Genomic DNA, 18,668 nt, shown 5'->3' on the forward strand with positions numbered 1-18,668 from the left:
AGAGAATCGTTCTCCCCTTGCTGTGTAAATCTGTACAGGTTGGGCTGGGGTTAGCGGCCACACTCAAACTCCATGCTCCCTTCAAGGCTTCGGGGTAATTTTTATCTTGGGGTAGTGCTGCATGTCTCTTGCATGAGGGCAAAGCTGTGGCAGGCAGGTTTGGAGCACAGCTGAGAGCCTGATGCAAATCAGCCCCGCTGCAGAGCGGCTCGCAGCTGTGACACCTGCGAGCTGAGCACAGGTATCCCCTGGCTTGGCGTGCGGATGCGGAACGGGACAGAAAGCCAGGGACACAGCGTGCCAAGAGTCGTGAAAGGGAGTCTTTCTCCTAGATGCTGAGCCCTTTAAGAAGGGGAAGGTAGGCTAGAGCCCTGAGGTTTTAAGCTGGTTGTGCTGAGGCTGAAGAAAGGGCTACGGTAGTGCTTTCAGTTCTTCCTTCCTCTGACACAGACGCTTCTAGCTGGGCAGCAGGGAAAAGGAGGAGGATGGAGGCCTGTGCAGGCTGAGCACGTTGGGCACGGACAGATCTTGGAGGCTGCAGCAGCTAGGAAAGGTAGGGTTTGGAAGAAGGATTTGGCTGTAGGTGCTGAGAGTGCATGGTGCTCACTGCGTGTGAGGAAGCTGTGTTTTTGTGGAGCTTGTGGCGTGAGGGCTGGCTCTGAGGCAGAGCGAAGGGCAGGGTAAATGAGGAGAGCAGTGCCCTGGAGTGATCAGCGTGAGCTGCACTCTGTTGCTTAATGACCCCATTTCCAAGGGAAACTTTGGACGCCTTGATATTCAGGATCTCCCGAAGGCAGAAGATTGGGGCAGCAGAACTGACCGCATTTCTCTCTGCTTTCAGCTTGGCCTTCCTTGTGTGTTATTTGTGTTAGCAAAACTCTTCTTTCTTTACCACTCCAGAGCTGGTTTTTTTTTTGTTCCCTTTTCTCCTTCCCACCTGCCCCAGCAGTCCTTTCTTCCCTGCCTCACTGTGCCAATGCTGTCCAGCTGCAGCTTTTGCCAGCTAATCCGATCCATGGAGGCAAGACTTACTGAGCAGCCTTGCTTGAAGGGGACACGATTTTCTACATTTGCTCCTGGGGCCACGTGAGGTCTCTGGAGAAGAGGTGGATTAAAGGAGCTGCTGTTCCCCCATCAGCCCTGTGTCCCCAAGTAGCTCCTCTTGTGCTGTTGCTTGGTGCGGGCCTGGCTGTGAGCAAGTGGCTGGTGTGCTCTCAGTTATGTGCCATTGGCACAAGGCCTCTGTGGCCTCAGAATCCCTATCTAGCAGCAACTTCTGGAGAAGGGTTGACCACACCTGCATTCAGCTTGGCCGGGGGTACGATGGGATTGCTTTTGCATAATTTAGCAGTCTCTTGAATTATTTATAGTGCAGTGGTGCTCTGGAACAGAGTCTTCCCGCTTCCCGTGAGCACTGGGGGGGAGGGAAGGGGAGTTTGTCAGGCATCCAGAGTCTATCACTTAGTGATGAGGAAGTGCTGTGGGCTTCCTTTCTGCTTGTGTTTGTTTGCATATGGCTTTGTGCAGCTGAACTGCCCTGAAAATGCAATTCTGGTTTCTGTATCATTCAGGTGTGTGATACTGCTGAGCGTTTCTGTGGCTTGGGATTGTGCGAGAGGTTCCTGAGTTCAGAGCCTTGTCTTTGCAGTAAAGAGAATGTGTCGAGCTGGAGACAATGAATCTGGTGCTTGGATTTGGTCCCTCACTCAATTACAGTGCTGGAATCTTCTGGACTGTTCTCTAAAATATTTAGATGCTTGAAAGCATTTTTCTTCTTTCAAAGGGCCATCTTGTCTTGCCAAAGTGTTTTTTTAGATTTGTCATGACACGGTCCATTGGACTTTGCACAAGATCATCGGGACCTGAGCGCTGGGTAGACCAGGTGGTTGAGTAGCAAACCGTGCATCTGAAATTCCCATCACTTCTCAGTGATTAAACTCTGAAGAGAAGCTGACTGGGGCAGTTTGTTACAGGCTCTTGCAGCAGTGGAACATCATGAAGATGAGCTGGGTAGCCGAGCTGTGTATGAGCTTAAGGCCCTTTGTCCCTCTGCCTCACTGTGGCAGGTTGCTGCACCACACGGGTGGGCTCTCCTGCTTCTGCCCTGCCTGTCCTGTTGACTTCAGCGTGACCACAGCTCCCCTCCTGCACTGCACGTCCTTCTTGTTCATAACTGATTTTCATAATGTAGACAAATTCTGTCTTTCTCCTTTCCTTCCTTTTTTACCTGTTTGTCGCAGCTGATTTCTCAGAAACACAGTTCAATATAAATGTTTGTGTTAGACCTGAAAGGGGAGGAAGAGGGCTGAGGGTGGAGAAGGAAAGAAACTGTATTCAAGTGATTGTGGTAGTAAACTGCTCTGTCTGTTGTGCAGAAATGCTCAGCTTCTCTGTTTTTATTTGCACGGTGTTCTCTTGTGGCTTTTGCATTTGGGGCAAAGTTGGACAGGTAATCACTGTATGTTCCTTGAACAAGCTGTGCTGCCCCATCTTGCCCTGGCCTGGCCCTTGGTCTCATCAGCCTGAAAAGAGCCCATTCTTTCATCAGATGGTTTTACCTCTTGTCAGGGGCATCACCATCTGGCTAAAACCAAAATTCCTCCTCATCTTTCTTAAGAAATAAGGCAACCTAAAGGAAGGATGTGAAGACAAGTGATCCCCAAATCTGTGTGATGTCCAGGATGGCATTTTATTTTGCTGATGAAGACAAACTTTCTCCTTCTTTCCCAATAGACCCGTTCCTAGTTCTTTCTGCTTGGATTAGTCTGGAGATCAGGGTACTGCTTTGCTTAGTGAAAGGGAATGTTTGTGCAGAAGCAGAAAACATATTGTTGAGACCCAGGCCTGCTGCAATGCCTGTAAACAAGGTCCAGTTGTCTGTGGGAGGCAGAAGAGAGATTTATGTGACCCTGAGTTAAGTGCATTAGGAAGCTTTTGGTTTCATTCTGGGAAACTGCCCCTTTTCGTGGTACCATATGCCTGTTATCGGCATAGAGCTGTGACTGCAGAATTGATTCGTGGGGATTTAATCCAAGGGGCTGCAATGCTGCAGTCAGAAGGATAACATAAGCAGGAGGTTCTCTCTGCAAGCCAGAGCCCCTGAGCTCTTGCCCTTTGTCCGCTCCAGAGGTGGGAGTCTGGGCTGACTTACTCCTGCCTCGGGGCAAGGCACTGAAGAGCTCTCTGCCTATCAGCCCTTTCTTCCCGAAAATAATAACAAAGTGAAGTGGCAGCGGGGGATCCAGGCACAACTGTGTCGAGGTCTTGCTTAAGTCTTGAAAGAGGAAATGAGGAACAAAGGCAGAAGAGACAAATAAATAAGGGTCTGTTCGTGGTCCAAGAAAAATTCCCATGGGCTTGTGTAACATTCTCGGGAAGATGTGACACTCCCTGGGCTGGAGTTAGTTTTGAGAAATGAAACGAAAGGGGGGGAAAAAGGCGAGAGAGTGAGCAGCGGGGGTTGGGGAAGGGGAGGAGAGAAGGAGGGAGAGACATCCTAGAGAAACCTCTCTGCATGGAGTCAGGTTTCTGCGTTTGTTCCTGGTGAAGAGGGGTTAATGCTCTTTGCATGGGATTGGCTGGTCACCAGACATTCAGAGTAGAGGGCGATCCGGGGGCTGCCAAGCAGGACCCCTGTGGCCTGAAAAGGAGGGGAGGAGGGGAAGGAAGAGGCTCTTCCAAACAGTAATAGATCGGCTACTGTGGGAAAGTGAGCACACTGCCAAACCCCAAGTAGTTGGTGATGGATGGGGGAGGAAGGAGGGTGGGGATGGAGGGCCAGCTCTTCTCCTGGCCACTAGGATCTTGCTGCTATTCCGTGGCCTCTCTTTATTTATTGTCTTCCTGGGGTTTAATTATTCTGCTCCTTGATCCATCTTGGAGAGCCTTTATCCTGGGCATGCACAAACAACTGCCACCCACTTCAAAAATAGCCGGAGTTAATGTGGTTTCTCCTGCCTGCGTGGGTCTGTGCGCTTCACCCATCACCATGGCATCAAGTGTTTCTTGCCTCTTTCCTCTTTTAAGTACCTTGCTCTGGGCTGACAGGGCATCACTTCACCTTCCTCTGGGCTCTTCAACCTGCATCTCCCTGTTGCTTGGGCTGTCACACAGTCCCCGCTTTGCTTTGCGCAGGGTTTGTGTGCCTGATCTGGTGCGTCTGCCATGTGCTCTTCACCCATGGACCTGCAGGTCTGAGGGTAATCTGGACTGTTCATCTTGGAGCTGTTCTCAGGATTTGTGGCTTGTACTCTACTTGCCTGACCTGCATGGAGTGCCTGCCAGGATCTGCACTGAAAGCAGTTGCCTGCTGCTGCTGGTTCTTCCACTTCCTTCCTTGAGATGTGCTCCTTCTCTGATGCTGCTGGGAAGAATTAGTGAGCTCATGGTGGTTGAATGGGGGCCTTGTTGGAGATTTGGTTAGATGAACAGCACCTACAGTCCTGTAATTTTGAGTGTCTGAGGATGTATCTACATCTATGTATTTTGATCAAAAAGTGAACTGGTGAAATAATTTAGAAAGTTTCTGCTGGTCATCTGCTTGTTCCCATGCCTAGGCGTTTTCTTCAAGTTTATTTTTAACCCAGTTAGATCTGCTGCTGGTATGGCTGTAAAAGCAGACTTTCATGTGATTGACAACTTGAATTCATACAACTGACAACTGAGGGATGGGTAAGCTGCGATGGTGGTGTGTGAGGGGGGAGAACCTCTGGCACAAAAGCCTGTGTTGTCACATGCCTCACTTGAAGTCTGTGAAAGCATGATTTGGTTTTGACCTGTCCCTCTTTGCAAGGCACCAAAACTAGCAGGGAGGCCTTGCATACTTGTTTGATTACCCCATGGTCTGTCTGAAGACATAAACAGCTTTTTTGTGTAGTGTTGTCCCTTTTCCCTTTCCTGTTCCTCATGATGGAGTATGTAAGACAGCAGAAGACCTAACCAGCTCTGTTTTGCAGTGACTGACTGCTGTGCAGTTGCAGCAGTGAGCAGCAGCAGCCCCGTGTTTGTCTGGGAGAAGGGCCTGGCATCCTGGGGGAGTGCAATGAGCAGTGCCTCAGCTCGCCCTCTGATGTGCAGAGAGGCCCAGCCTTGGAGCCAAGTGGTGACGTGAGCTCCCAGGCCATCACAGCAGACCTTGTGGAAGCAGATGTTTTGAGGAGGCAATAAGCAGGGCTGAGGAAGAGTCCTTCCAGGATATCAGGCATAAGTGAGGGAGAGAGGTGCCGCTTCTTCTGCAGCGGAGAGAGCGCTCAGACTAGCGATGCTAAGAAATTGAAGGTGCAGCTTCTGAGAACCTCTGAAGGATTAGAGTGTGCAGAAGTATCTCTGAAGCAGTGGAAATTCCTATGGTGAGACTGGATTTAGCTGGAGAGAGAAGATTAGGTACCAGAGAGCCCAGCATATCTGAAGGATACTGAGAAGAATATTTGATTGATTCCAGTGGAGTTGGAAATCTAGCGTAGTTTCCTTTAGTATGCAGTACTGCACCCTTGTGACGTCCAAGTTCTTCTTGGATAAAATTAAATTGGTGTCTTGTAGGCCATTACTGGATTTCACTAGAGTTTTCTAGTCTTTTCTGAGATCTTCTTTTAAATTAGGGGTTGGAGAATTATATAATTATGCTGCTATTAGTAATATGGTAGCTACAGTAAGAACAGTCTGAGTGGAGGGTTTTATAATGGACTCTGAAGGTGTTCAGATGTTAGTCTGTTCTGCTGACTTCTGGAAGACCAGTCTTGAGACAAAATCCTTCTCCAGGTCCCATGTGTTCTGTGAGGAGGGCTAAGAGCTGCTTTGTCCCACAGTGTGCATCTGCCTTGCTGCGACTGGAGATGTAGCATCTGAAATAACCAAGGCTTAGTCCACTGAAGGGCAGGACAAGACACTTGAGAGAACAGTTGAAACAATGAAGGTCCATGGGAGGTGTGGATTCTGAACATACTGCTTGCAGAGGTGAAGAGGTGAGCAAATACAGCACTTAAAAAGCTGGAGGCTTTGTGTTGCATCCATCTTAGTTTCTGTGTGCAGCAGGTAGTAGCTGCTAGTGTGGAGCACTTGGGTCTCCTAGAGGAATGCATAAAAGAGATACTTGGTTTTTTGACTGTAGATGCTGCAGGTTTGTTGAGACTTTAGCAAGGTCTTGCACACAGTCTGGAGGCTTGTGATTGATGTGTACATCATGTGCCTGCCTTCCTGGGGAATAGGAAGGCAATGCCTTTTTGTGCTGTGCTGTCACCTTTCCCTGGCCAACCTCAAACCTTAGTTTTGTGTAGATTCACCCTTTAGCTCTCTGTTTTCCTCAGTCTGGTTTTCTTTCTGACTTGACGAGCCCTGTTAGTGGTGGGTGGGTGGCAGCTCTGGGAGGCAAATGGGAGTCATGGTGGCACGCTGTGGAGTGGTTACCTTACCACTCTTCTCACCTGTCTGCAGAAATGGAGGGAAGGTGCTTAGGACAGAGCCTTGCTGTCCCTCAGCCTGACCTTGCCTGGAGAGTGCCCGTGCTGGGTGGCTCGATCCAGCTGTTTGGGCTGGCACCAAGTCAGTGGCACCTTGTGGTCAGTTGCCTCGAGGCTGCAAAGGAAACACAGAGTGTGAGGTATTGCTGTTTTGCATTAGTGCTGTGGGCAGCAGCTCTTGATGAAGGACACAGAAGAATGTTTTATTCTGTCCTTGGAACTTGCAGGGAAGCTGATACAGACCTGCTTACATTGAAACCACCTTGTGCTCTGGCTGCCAGAGCTTCTTGCTGACATCCTTGTAGCTTGCAGTCCCTGAAAACACCGTGGCATCCTTCATGTGAGAGATGCTGAGCCCTAGCTAACTTCTGGTACATCCTGCTTCTCAGATTTTCCTGCAATGTAGGATAATCTTCTTTTCCTACCCTTAAGCAAAGTGCAGTCCTGCTGTGCCTGAGCTTGTTTTAGTTGTTGACAAATACTAAGTTGTATGGTTTCTTCTTCTGTGGATGTTTGCAGGACAAAAGTAACTTGAGATTTTTAGAGTGTTGAGGTACTGTGGCTCTGATGCCTGCTTGGTCCTATGCTTGAGGATGGCAAGTAGACCTAGTACTCCAGAAATTTGGAGCCTGTTCCATTTGTCTCTAGCTGGAGCAGGGAGTTGGGCCCTCTGTGTGGAGTGGGGGGTGGAAGTCATACTGAGTTTTTAATCTGCCATGTGAAAGTGATTCTAATTTGAATCGCTGCTTTGTGTTGAAGTGTCTGAGTGATCTGCAAAGATGTTACTACATGGGTGTTATCCCATAACTTTAGGCAGAGGAGATGAGCAATATGGTATCAGGGGAAAACCAGGAGCTTCTGCTCTGACTTGTTCTCCACAGCTGCGTTTTCCCTGTAACCATGGGAGAGGTCTAAGGAGTCTTGAGTCCCATGCCCTAACAAGATGGGGTAACAAGCCTATATCCAGCAGCCTGTTGTGTGGCCTCTTGCCAGTGTTCTCCAGAAGAGAACATTGGGGCTGGTGAACTGCCAGCTCTTATCGGTGCATATCTTTCTCTCTGGATTCTTGAAAAATAAGTATATTATTTCAGGACGGTATAAATCAACTGGTCACTAAAATGGTAACAGGTGCCTGGGGACAACTCACGTGCATAACACTTCTAGCCTTTCTCATTTTTTGAAAGCACTTGCCCTGCATGGTAGAGACAGAACTTCAAGCAAGGAAATATCAAAGGGATCCCTTACAAAAAGAAGCTTTCAGCTTGTCTCTCCAGGACTGTGTGTTGCTGAAGCAGTCTATAACTGTGCACTCCCTAAAGAGCTTTGTCTTAATGGAGCTGACTGTCCATACTACTTCAGGCTTTTTCTTCTACTTGAACATTAAAGCTCTTCTTGCTGCTGACAGCAACTTGATCACTCTCCCAGCGATCAAGTTGACTTTTTTCCCCCCTTCCTCAGTCAACACTGTCACAAGGGAAATACCTCTTCTTGCTGTTTTCTGTGTTCCTGGTCACTGATGGCTGCTTTGTGTTGGAGCAGCTGGGCTCTTCTGTGACAAACTGGGATGTCTCCCTGACTGGTGCCTCCTTTCTCATTTCCACCACATGTAAATGTTTTGGATGGGTAGGGTGGGGAATCCTCCCTCGCTGGCCTTTGTCTCCAACTAGCTTCCACCAGACGTGTCTTTCACTGCAGGGCTGATCAGAGGATATGGGAAGGGATACATGATTGATGGTATTTAGTGTCTTGGCTCACCCAAGGGTGCATGAGTGTTCTCCACTCCCTGGCAGAAGAATCCCTGGCATGTGAGAATGAAGGTGGTTCCCAGGGAAGAGATTTTGAAAAGGACACACCTTGCTTCTTTGCTTCCCCTCTTCCAGGAGGGGTTAGGAATGGGTTTATGTTCCCACTCCCTAACAAAACCAGCTGAGCAGTGAAAATTGCCTCCTGGGCCGTGGAGCAGCAGAGGGTACTGCAGGGCCAGCTGGCTTGGCAGAGCAGCCGGGGAGGGCTGTGCACACCAGCCCTGCCCGCAGTCTGTTGTGCCCATGGCTGAAGAGCTGCAGAGCCACATGCTGAGCCTGACAGATACTGATGTGTGCTAATGTCAAGTGAGGAAAATATGCTTTGCTTCCTAAAACCATGCGTCCTGCTATGTTGACATGGCGTGCTACGTCTCAGAAAGCAGAGCAGTTTGTTGAATGTCAAGAGTTACGGCTTTTTGTCTGGGATTTTACTGTGGCATGCAGAGCACCACAGCCATCTGAGAAGGTGATGTGCCTTGTGTGATTCCTTCAGCACTTGCCTTCAGCCCCGGGCTGGCCCAGAGGATGCTGGTTGCCCTGCATTTGTGTGTCCTGTAGGAACTGGAGCGAAATCAGCATTACCTGGCAGTCATTGGGATTGCTGTATTGGAGTATTGGAGCAGGTCAGCTGTTTATTGTGCCCCGGTTTCAGCATCTGAGGGAGCAGCCTGATGTCTGGAAGTAATGCCTTGGAGAGGTCACAGGACACCTGACTGGAGAAAGCTGTACTCATTTACCAGTGAGGGACACTTCCTACTGACAGTCAGTCACTGCTGATTTAGTAAGGATTTGGCTTCCTTGTGCTCTTCTCTTCCCCACACTTCAAGAAAGACTAAAAACTGGTGATGTGCAAGGAAAAGGCGCTGAATATTCCTCTGCTTTACGAGTGATCCTACTGATTCTGCAAGACATTAACAGAGCCTCAAGAAAAAAAGGATCATGGATAGAAACAGATGCTCATGGTGTTTTCTGCTGCCCCTTGTTTTGCCCCCTTGAAGAAAGCTTGACAGCAAGCCCCAAGATGATCTTTCATGGCTTTTAACAGAAGAATATCCAGTCCCTTACTGGCTGGGCCACTACAAAGATGATGTCCAGAGCCAGCACCCTGCCCTGCTGCTGACTTGTGTTGTGGCAAAGTATATCAAAACCCCTACTAAACATTAACCAATAGAATCAAGCTCTCTTTCCTTTTTCCTTGTTTATTTTTCTTTCAATTTTTTCCCCTCCCATGGCCATGCTGTAACTTTTCCACCAGCTTCAGGCTTGCAGTCCTTCAGTCAGAGCTTAATCCAGGACTCCTTGCCCTGCCACCTGAGCACTGGGGACAGTGTCAGGGGATGGTGACTTCCACTAAAAAAGTGACTGCCAAGTGTCCAGAAACGCTTTGTTGAGTTGTAAGGTACAACTGTGGGCAGCCCCTCTACCAAAGTCCATGTTGGAGCCATCTGTAGAAAGCCAGATAGGTTTTCCTTTGGGCAGTTGCCATCTGTCTAAATGCTTTATGGCTTTTCACTTTAGTATTGAATTGTCCTCAAGTTACTCAGTAAACACACTTCGCTGTATTTTACCTAATGGCCTCTGAAGTGGCGGGAGCTGGTTGGGTTCTTCTTCCCTCTGCCCCCACACCTGCCCACGTGTGGGGCAGCTCCCCCATGACTCCCAGGAGCAGGGACTGCCTCCAGTGAAGGCGTTGCTGGCGCCACTGTGAGCCAGGTGGAACCTTTATAACTGATGGTGCCACTCGGGAACTTTGGCCCTGGCAGGGAGACGGTGCCAGGGAGAGAACGACCAGAATGGAGCATGTGGAGGGGGTGAAGTGGTACGTGTCACATGTGTGGGGATCTCTGCCTCTTTGTCTGTCACTGCAGGAAGGGTGTCATGCCCCAGGACAGCCTCTGCCTTGAAAAGTACTGTTGGATGACCTTTCTCCCATGCCCCCTTTTGCCCTAACTTGCCTTTCCCTGAACAGCAGGTGGTGAACACCTTTTCTACTTTTCCTTGGTGAAGCACTGTGTGAGATTAGTTTTTTCTTTTTTTTTTTTTCCTTTGGTCCTTTTTCAGAATTGTAGTCTTCAATCACTTCTCTGCTTGACAGCAGCTCTATGTTCTCTGCCTGGGCTGGAGGAGGGGAGGTGGTGGAGGGGAGGATGAAGGCAATGTTTTATGTTGTTTGGAGGGAAGGGCTCTGCACCGCTGGCTTCTTCCTGGCCTGACGTGGATCCATCATGATGGCACAGTATTACCGGCAGAGACAGCTAGGCATTTATTTTTGTCACCTTGATCCAGATGTGGAAAAACCTCAGCATCTGGTCCACAGAAAGTGAAAAGCAAATGGCAACATATGGAGATACAGTGGACTTGAGAATCACAGGTGGGAGAAGAGTAAATGTGACAGGATCTTAATTTTATTTTTGTTTTCCTGTCCTCCATGTGAACTTGGGTAGTATTTCCTAAGAACAAAGGTGGTTTTTTAGGGTGTGTGTTGTACAAACACTGTAAAGATCTAGAGAGTGTAGGCTGCCTCTGGCAGTCTGACTAATGATCTCAGTCCTTTAAAACTGCCTCTCTTGCACTGGTCATGTTTCAACCATGCCCCCCCAACTCTCTCACCCTTCCTGCTCTTTTCATTTTCTCCCAGCCCTCTGGTGATGCACCTCTGAGGAGGTTTACATTCATTTAATTTCCATCAGTGAATAGGGGCAAATCTGCCAAGTGCGGTGAGTTCACTAGATCATGAATTCCTGTTATTCTGGATTTCCTGTCTTTCTACCCCATTGCCAGTGCCTTTCTTGTCTTTGTGGATTTATGAGACTGATCTAGCAGTGGTTCAGCTTGGTGTAACACAGCTGAAGCAAAAGGCCCACTGAAGATGGCAGGGGGTGGGGGTGTAATTCTTGCAGTCAAGTCTCTAAAGATGCATGCTGAATTTGGACCAGCATTCCTGCCTTCCCCAACCTGTTTTCCTAACAGTGGTAAATTGTCTGCACTTCAGTGACTATTGAATGTGACTTTCCTTTTCGTGGCTCTTCCACAGGATGAAGATGAGACGCCATAAACTCTTTCTGACTCTCTGCATGGCTGGTCTCTGCCTCATCTCCTTCTTGCACTTCCTCAAGGCCCTTTCCTATGTCACCTTCCCCAGGGAGCTGGCTTCGCTTAGTCCCAACCTCGTCTCCAGCTTCTTCTGGAACAATGCCCCCGTCACGCCTCAGGTCAGCCCTGAGCCAGGGGGTGCAGAGTTCCTCCGCACACCCCTGTACTCCCACTCCCCCTTGCTCCAGCCCCTGTCTCCCAGCAGAGCCAGCGAAGAGCTGCACAAGGTTGAGTTTGTGCTGCCAGAAGACTCAACGGAATACTTTGTCCGTACCAAAGCCGGTGGCGTTTGCTTTAAGCCAGGCACCAAGGTGTTGGAGAAGCCACCCGTGGGAGGTCGGCAGGAGGAGCGAGCGGATGGCGCAGCCTCGGGGCGGCCGGCTCGGAAGCCGCTGAGCGCCAGCGGAGCCAAGCGGCGCAAGTGGGTGGAATGTGTGTGTCTGCCGGGCTGGCACGGCCCCAGCTGTGGGGTCCCCACCGTGGTCCAGTACTCCAACCTGCCCACCAAGGACCGCCTCGTGCCGCGGGAGATCCCCCGGCGGGTAATCAATGCCATCAACGTCAACCACGAGTTTGACCTGCTGGATGTCCGCTTCCATGAGCTGGGAGACGTGGTGGATGCTTTCGTGGTGTGTGAGTCCAACTTCACGGCCTACGGAGAGCCGCGGCCCCTCAAGTTCCGCGAGATGCTCCTCAACGGCTCCTTTGACTACATCCGCCACAAGGTGCTCTACGTTTTCCTGGACCACTTCCCCCCTGGTGGCCGCCAGGACGGCTGGATTGCTGACGACTACCTGCGCACCTTCCTCACCCGGGATGGCATCTCCCGCCTCCGCAACCTGCGCCCGGACGACGTCTTCATCATCGATGATGCTGATGAGATCCCAGCCCGTGATGGCGTGCTCTTCCTCAAGCTCTACGACGGCTGGACAGAGCCCTTCGCCTTTCACATGCGCAAGTCGCTCTATGGCTTCTTCTGGAAGCAACCAGGCACCTTGGAGGTGGTCTCGGGCTGCACCATGGGGATGCTCCAGGCTGTCTATGCTACCGACGGGATACGCTTGCGGCGCCGTGAGTACTACACCATGCCTGGGTTTCGGCAGTATGAGAACAGCACAGGACACATCCTGGTGCAGTGGTCGCTGGGCAGCCCCCTCCACTTTGCTGGCTGGCACTGCTCCTGGTGTTTCACCCCAGAGGGGATCTACTTCAAACTGGTGTCAGCCCAGAACGGGGACTTTCCCCGCTGGGGTGACTATGAGGATAAACGAGACCTCAATTATATCCGGGAGCTGATCCGGACTGGTGGCTGGTTTGATGGTACTATGCAGGAGTATCCCCCTGCTGACCCCAAGGAGCAGATGTATGCTCCCAAGTACCTGCTCAAGAACTACCAGCGGTTCCGCTACTTGTTGGAGAACCCCTACCGAAAGGCGGAGGGTGCTGGGTGAGGCCACCGAGGCCCAGGTCTGGGTGGGAAATCAGAACTTCACCACAAAGGGAAAGAGTCGGGTGTTTTCGTCTGTTCTTTTTCTTCTTTTGTTTCCTTTGTTTATGGGCAGGGTGTGCTGTTTTTCTGAAGTCTCTGCCCTCCCTCACTTCCTGTTCTTCCCTTCATCCCAGGATGATGCCTGGGAACCCAAATTCCTCAGTCACAGGAAGGGAGGCCTGGACAGGAGGAAGAGAGATGTTGAGGACCTGCTCTTTAAGTAGCATAAAGACTTCCTTGCATCTTCTGAGCCTCTCCTGCTGGCTGCAGAGAATCTCTGCAGCCAGCTGGCAGATTTTTCCTCTGGGGGAGGCTGAGAGGATCCCATGGGGAGAGAGGGCAGCTGTTCCCATCCACCCTCATCCTTTGTGGATTGGAGCAAGCATAGATGCAAGCCTGGGCTATTCAGTGAGCATGTGAGTCAGCAGGCACAAACTCCTGTGAGTGGTTGTGTGTGCAGATGTGTGTCACTGGCATTTTTTGGATGAGTGAATGTGCAAAAGCATCTCAGTATGCTTTTTTTTTTTTTTTTTTTTTTTCCTTTGAATACTGCTATATTCAAAGGATATTTTGGGGAAGGGAAATCCTTTGCTTCCAAGCTGTCCTTCTCAAGATGCAGCCCCTTGCACAGGCTTAATGCATTCTGTCCTGGGTTGGATCTTGCCCCAGTACTCCACCTATCCTGGAGCAGATAGATAGGAAGCAGAGGAGAAAGCTGGGTTTGAGGGTTTTTTCTGCTCATTTTTCCCCCTGCCCCCACAACACTGCATGGACTTGTCCTACAAAGCCAAAGCATCTTCCCTGCAGTACATGCTTCTGTTGGGGCTGGGATAAGCTGTGGGGGACTCAGTCAGATGGTGGGAGTGTACGTTTGCAAGTGCATGGTTGCCTGTGTGCATGAGTGCTCACATGCATGGGTTTGGTGTGCACCTGGGTGTTTATTACCAGTACTGGGGGGGAGGAGGACATAGTGGGGCTTGCCTGTGTGTGCTTGCAGGAAATGGCAGGATCCAGAAGCTGTGATCTCAAGTGTTGGCATGGATGATTTCTTGGGCAATTCACAGGAGAGGAGCAGGGATAGCATTGGATCTGCATAGCAGTGCTACACTTGTGGGACTGTTGCACGCCTCTCTGGCTGCCTCCAGAGCCCCACAGGCCGTGGCAGTAGCAGGGCTGCTGCTTACATGTGCTGGCTATTCCTTCTTACCATGGGTTAATAAAAGAGAGAAGAGGAAGGGTAGAATTCTGATTGTTGTGGGCAAACAAAGCCTGTCAAGGCACAGAATCTATCTGTCTGCCCTTGGGGTGTGAGGGGACTCATGAAGAAACAAGCCATGGGCCAATTCTTCCTGGGGCCAAGAGGCTGTTTGGGGACCAAAGTGCAATCCAGAGTGTGTGCAGCCCACACCTGCAGCCTGGGCCATGCAGACGAGACCATGGAGAGGAAAAGGGGTTTAGGAGTGTGCTAGCTGCAGCTGGTTGGGCTGGTGTCTGCTCAGGCATGGGCAGTGAGGATCTGGCCTGCTGTTGTATTGGATTGTTCAGCTCACTGAGGAGGCAGAATCTTGTCTCCACCCTTACCACCACCCTTCCTTAGCAGATGGCTTGACATGGTGCCCAGAGCCTGGGTCGTAGTGGGCAGAGGGTGAAAATTGTAATGAACTTGCTCTCTTAGCCTTGCAGTGGAAAGACTGACTCATGTTCCAAGCAGAAATTGTGGAGAAGGATAATTAGGAAGGCGTTGGCACAAAGAAGTGTGGCCCTTCTGGCCAGCTGTTCTAAAGCAGGAGGGCTTTCATTGCCCTTAACTCCATCAGGCTTCCATGGTCCTGCGTTGCCCAGCATGTGCCACCCTTGTGCTTCATTCCTACCTATGCCTCTCTCTTTTTTTCCTTCCTAGTCTCCTCTCTAGAGAAGAGAAAACTGTCAACAAAAACAACTTGCTTGCTTAATAAGGCAGAGACTGGAATAAAAAGAAGATGAATGTCTTTTTCTGATCAAATGGAGGTGCAGCTCGCCTTAGCTCCTTCCTTCCTATGTTGTGTGTCATAATGCCTTCTTAGAAGAACTGAAGCAACCTCTTTTTTGTTATAATTTTTGGTTTCTTTAAAGTCACTGTTCTCAGTTCTGTTGTGTCTTCCCCACAGGCAGAGAAACCCCTTTGGGAACTGGTGGACAGACAAACTTTGCTAGGAGAATGCTTTTCCCCCAAAGGGAAGCTGTGGCTTTTTTAAGTCCAGACTTATTGATGTAGCTGGAGAAACTCCTGTCACAGTCATGGGATTCTGGTGCTGAGCAACTGTGTGGAGGTCTTAGGTGTAGAGAGATGGTAGAGAAATGGGGCCCCAGCTGAGAAAGGAGGAGCCTGTACTGAGCAAGATGAAAGCCACAGCACTGAGGATGCAGCACGGGCAGAAGATGCTTTCCTCAGGGACAGCTGGAGGAGAGCAGGTGCGTTAGCTCATGCAATCCAGCAGCAGCACAATGTGGAAGGAAGAAGCCATTTCTCATTTTTACTCTGAGGGGGGAGCCTGAGGTCTGCTCTTGGACCTTTTGGCTTTGCTTTGTCTCAGTGATGATAACGCAAGGTCAGTGCCAGGCTTTGCTGGAGGCAGAGGAGAAGGGCCAGCCAGTCTTTGCGTGGGTGCTTTGCCAGCACCAGAGCCCCACTTCAGCAGGAGCTGAAGTTCACGTGTGCTGAGGCTGCACCTCCTTATCTCCCACAGTGGGAGCAGCCTTTCCTCTGATATCAGCCCTTCCCATGCACAGCCATCCTTGGGGATTTTTAGTGCACAGCAGTCACGTTTTCAGTGTTGAGGTGTGGCCCTTGTCTCTTGGGAGTTTAATAAGCCCACAGCTGCAGTATCTGCTTCTCCCATTCCTGAACTACAGCCTGTTGCTTTCTCTCCTCCATTATTTGCTCCACCATTCTCCTCTTCTCCCTCTGATTTGTGTCTCCCTTCTGCTCCCTTGGGCTGGAGAAGGTGTTGCTGGAAAAGGAATGCTGGGGCTCTTGTGCAGAACTCCTGCCCCGCCTGCCTCCTGGACTTACTCACTTCCTTATTCTTAGGAAATTAAATTGAAACCAGACTTCTGTTGTAGTGGGAGGAAGGGGCTTTACAGATGAAATGCATTCTTTATTGTTTCTCTTTCTCAAGAATTGTTTAAGCATTTTTTTGATTTAAGGCCAAACCAGTCAATGTTTGTCTAATTTGTCTGGCTAACCCTGTGTTTATTATCCTTAGGGAGCTAGAGTGCTTGTCATTAAAAATCTTCCTTCTTGTCCCTGGAGGGAACAGACTACTAAGCTGGCTTTCACACAGTGATTTTCCAAGGTGGTGGCTTGCCCTCTGCTCAGCCTTGCCTGTGCTGCCTGCTGGGACCTCTGCAGCCAGCTCGGTGTGGGACAGCCACCCCTCCAGGCAGCTGCCACAAGAGGGAAGTCAAAAGTAGGTGCGTGTGTGAGGTGGTGAGAGAGGCAAAGCAGGAGGCAGGCTTGTGTCAGATCCTTGTTTCCCAGTGCTGGACTCTGAGGTAAGCACTGAAGCTCCTTCATCTTATCTGAACCAGGTTCTGAGATTTGAGAAGGGAAAGACCAAGAACCTTGTGCTGACACTGGGCTGGAACTACCAGAGCCTGATGTCTGTGGGTTGTTGCAGCCCATGGGGCAGTGGGCAGTGAATCCTGCTGTCTCTCTTGGACCAAACTGTCCAGTGGATGGAGGGAATGCATCACCAGCCTTTTCCTGCAGCCCTCTTCAGCTTTTTTGTGCCCAAAACCTTTTTTACCTTCAGATTGGTAAAAAGTGGGGCCAGGAAATAAGTGAATAAGTGTGTGGCACACCCAAGCCTTGCACTTCTTTCTGTCTGACTGTGCTTCCCACCTAGAAAGAGATTGTGTGCTTATGCATGGCTTTGGACTGGAAAATGCCTCTTCCTCTTTTGCCCCAAGGGAAAGGAAGGGCATGGGCTTGGCACCTGCAGCAGGTGAGCTTGCTGAAGCAGAGGTACTAGGGCAGGTTAGACTTATTTGCCCATCTGGGGGTAATGCCACATCCAAGTGACAGAAAAGACACGGTGAGTTTGTGCCTGTGGTTGGTATGGAGGATGACATGCTCAAGCCCACTCTTGCTGTTGCTTTCTCTGATCCCTGTGTCCTGCTGAGGTGTTGTGGTTGTGCTGCCCAGGCCAACCTGCTCTGTGTCTCTGTGACAGGTAAACAAGGAAACCGAGATGGCATGGAGGGAGAGTGTCAGAGCAGAATGGGTGTTCATTCCCCTCTGCCTGCCTTGCTGTTTCCTTGTGGGGTGGTGTCTGTTCCCCTCCTCGGTGTCCCGGGGCTGTGTCCCTGTGTCCCAGCTCCTGCCGGCAATCCCTGTGGCTGCTATGCCTCTGCACTGTGAAGACGCGTGTCCAGGGTCGCTCCTGGTTCCATTGGTGAGCACTGCTGGTGAAGAGGGAGGGACAGCTCGTCCTCCCTCTACTGACCTCGAACCTTGGTGAGAAAGGAGGGAAGTGAGTGGGAGAATGGATCCTGTACCCCTCCATCATTGTGTTCTCTCTACCCTTCCTAATCCCCTCCTTTCTGATTCTGAGACATTGGACAAACTTACTCCTGTTATGGAATGGGAAGGGGAGCTGGAGGGTAAGGGGGTGGCAGGAGGGGCTCAGATCCAGCATTGAGAAAGAAGAACTGTTTCTAATGCAATACACTGACATTTTAAAGCTTTGGGCACTACAGGTAATGGATTAAGAAGGGATCTGAAATACTTTAAGAATTCAGACAGCTGTTTTTTCCTGCCTGTGTGGATGATGATGCAGTATCATCCTGGAGGTGGTCCAGCAGCACTTCTGAGCCTGGGGTCCACCTGGACCTGCTGCTGGTGTTGCTCCTGGAGGGGCTCCAGGACATCCTGCTTTGGAAAAAGAATGCGTGGACTTGCCAAAAACTAAAAAGAAAAGAAAAAATAAGAGCATCTGCAAAGCTCCTTTCAACTCTGTAATTTATAAACAGCAAGTAATAATGAACTTTTTGTAAGGATAAATCAAATGTACATTCTGAAATCATTTTCTCTGTAAATGGTTGGATTTCATTTCACCCTTAAAGGGATGCTTAAAAGGAGGAGATAATAATAAAAATTTAAAAAAAAATTTACAAAGTATGAAAAGAAACCAAGATGTGTGTGACAGCTTTTATTTCTGATTGCCTGGCCAAGGGGGCTGCTTGGAAAATGGAGTGAGGGAGCTTCCTATCTTGGCAGAACACTGTTCCCAAGAAGAGAGATGGAAGGGGAACCTAGCTGGTCTGGGGAGGGATTCCTGGTTTTGAAGGTCCCTGTCAGAGCTAATCTGCTCCTTAGGCGAGTATGAACGTGTGAAGGCACATGAGTGGGGAACGATGGCTGCTACGTGGCTCTCAGAAGAGCTAGTGGATGTGGGAACCGGCATCATCTCATAAAATGGTCCCTTGACACCATCTTTGCTCCTTTGGATGCATCCATTTTTCCAAGTAAAGTCCTGGAAACCCCAGAGCCCCAAATTAAACCTCCCCACTGCAGAAATGCCTCTCTGGTGGCTGACTTTTGGCACGGTGCATGAGAGAACATGACCTCCTTGTTTTGGGTTATTTTTAAACCTGTCTGCTGTAGTTTTGGCTGTTCCCATTACTTGGTATCAAAGCCTGGTCCTGCTCTGAATCCTCCAAACCATCTGGCCTCTGCAGTGCTTTTGGCAAGGGCCTTTTGCAAGCTCATGTGCCACCTACAGCTATTTAATTTTTTACCTTTTAAAGTGTCTTATGCTTCAGGTTCATTCCTGATTCCGTTTA

The 18,668-nt window shown here is 49.9% G+C and overlaps 1 protein-coding gene across 1 annotated transcript; it reads left to right on the top strand.

The window, feature by feature from the left end:
- Positions 1 to 529: 529 nt before the first annotated feature.
- Positions 530 to 18,008, top strand: MGAT3 (beta-1,4-mannosyl-glycoprotein 4-beta-N-acetylglucosaminyltransferase). Its single transcript, XM_041481572.1, has 2 exons — positions 530 to 553; positions 11,295 to 18,008. Exon 2 carries the CDS (start codon positions 11,296 to 11,298, stop codon positions 12,802 to 12,804), a length of 1,509 nt encoding a protein of 502 aa, XP_041337506.1. The 5' UTR covers positions 530 to 553; position 11,295; the 3' UTR covers positions 12,805 to 18,008.
- Positions 18,009 to 18,668: the final 660 nt, after the last annotated feature.

This window comes from Pyrgilauda ruficollis, unplaced genomic scaffold, assembly GCF_017590135.1.
Source record: "Pyrgilauda ruficollis isolate IOZ18807 unplaced genomic scaffold, ASM1759013v1 scaffold56, whole genome shotgun sequence".
NCBI lineage: Eukaryota > Metazoa > Chordata > Aves > Passeriformes > Passeridae > Pyrgilauda > Pyrgilauda ruficollis.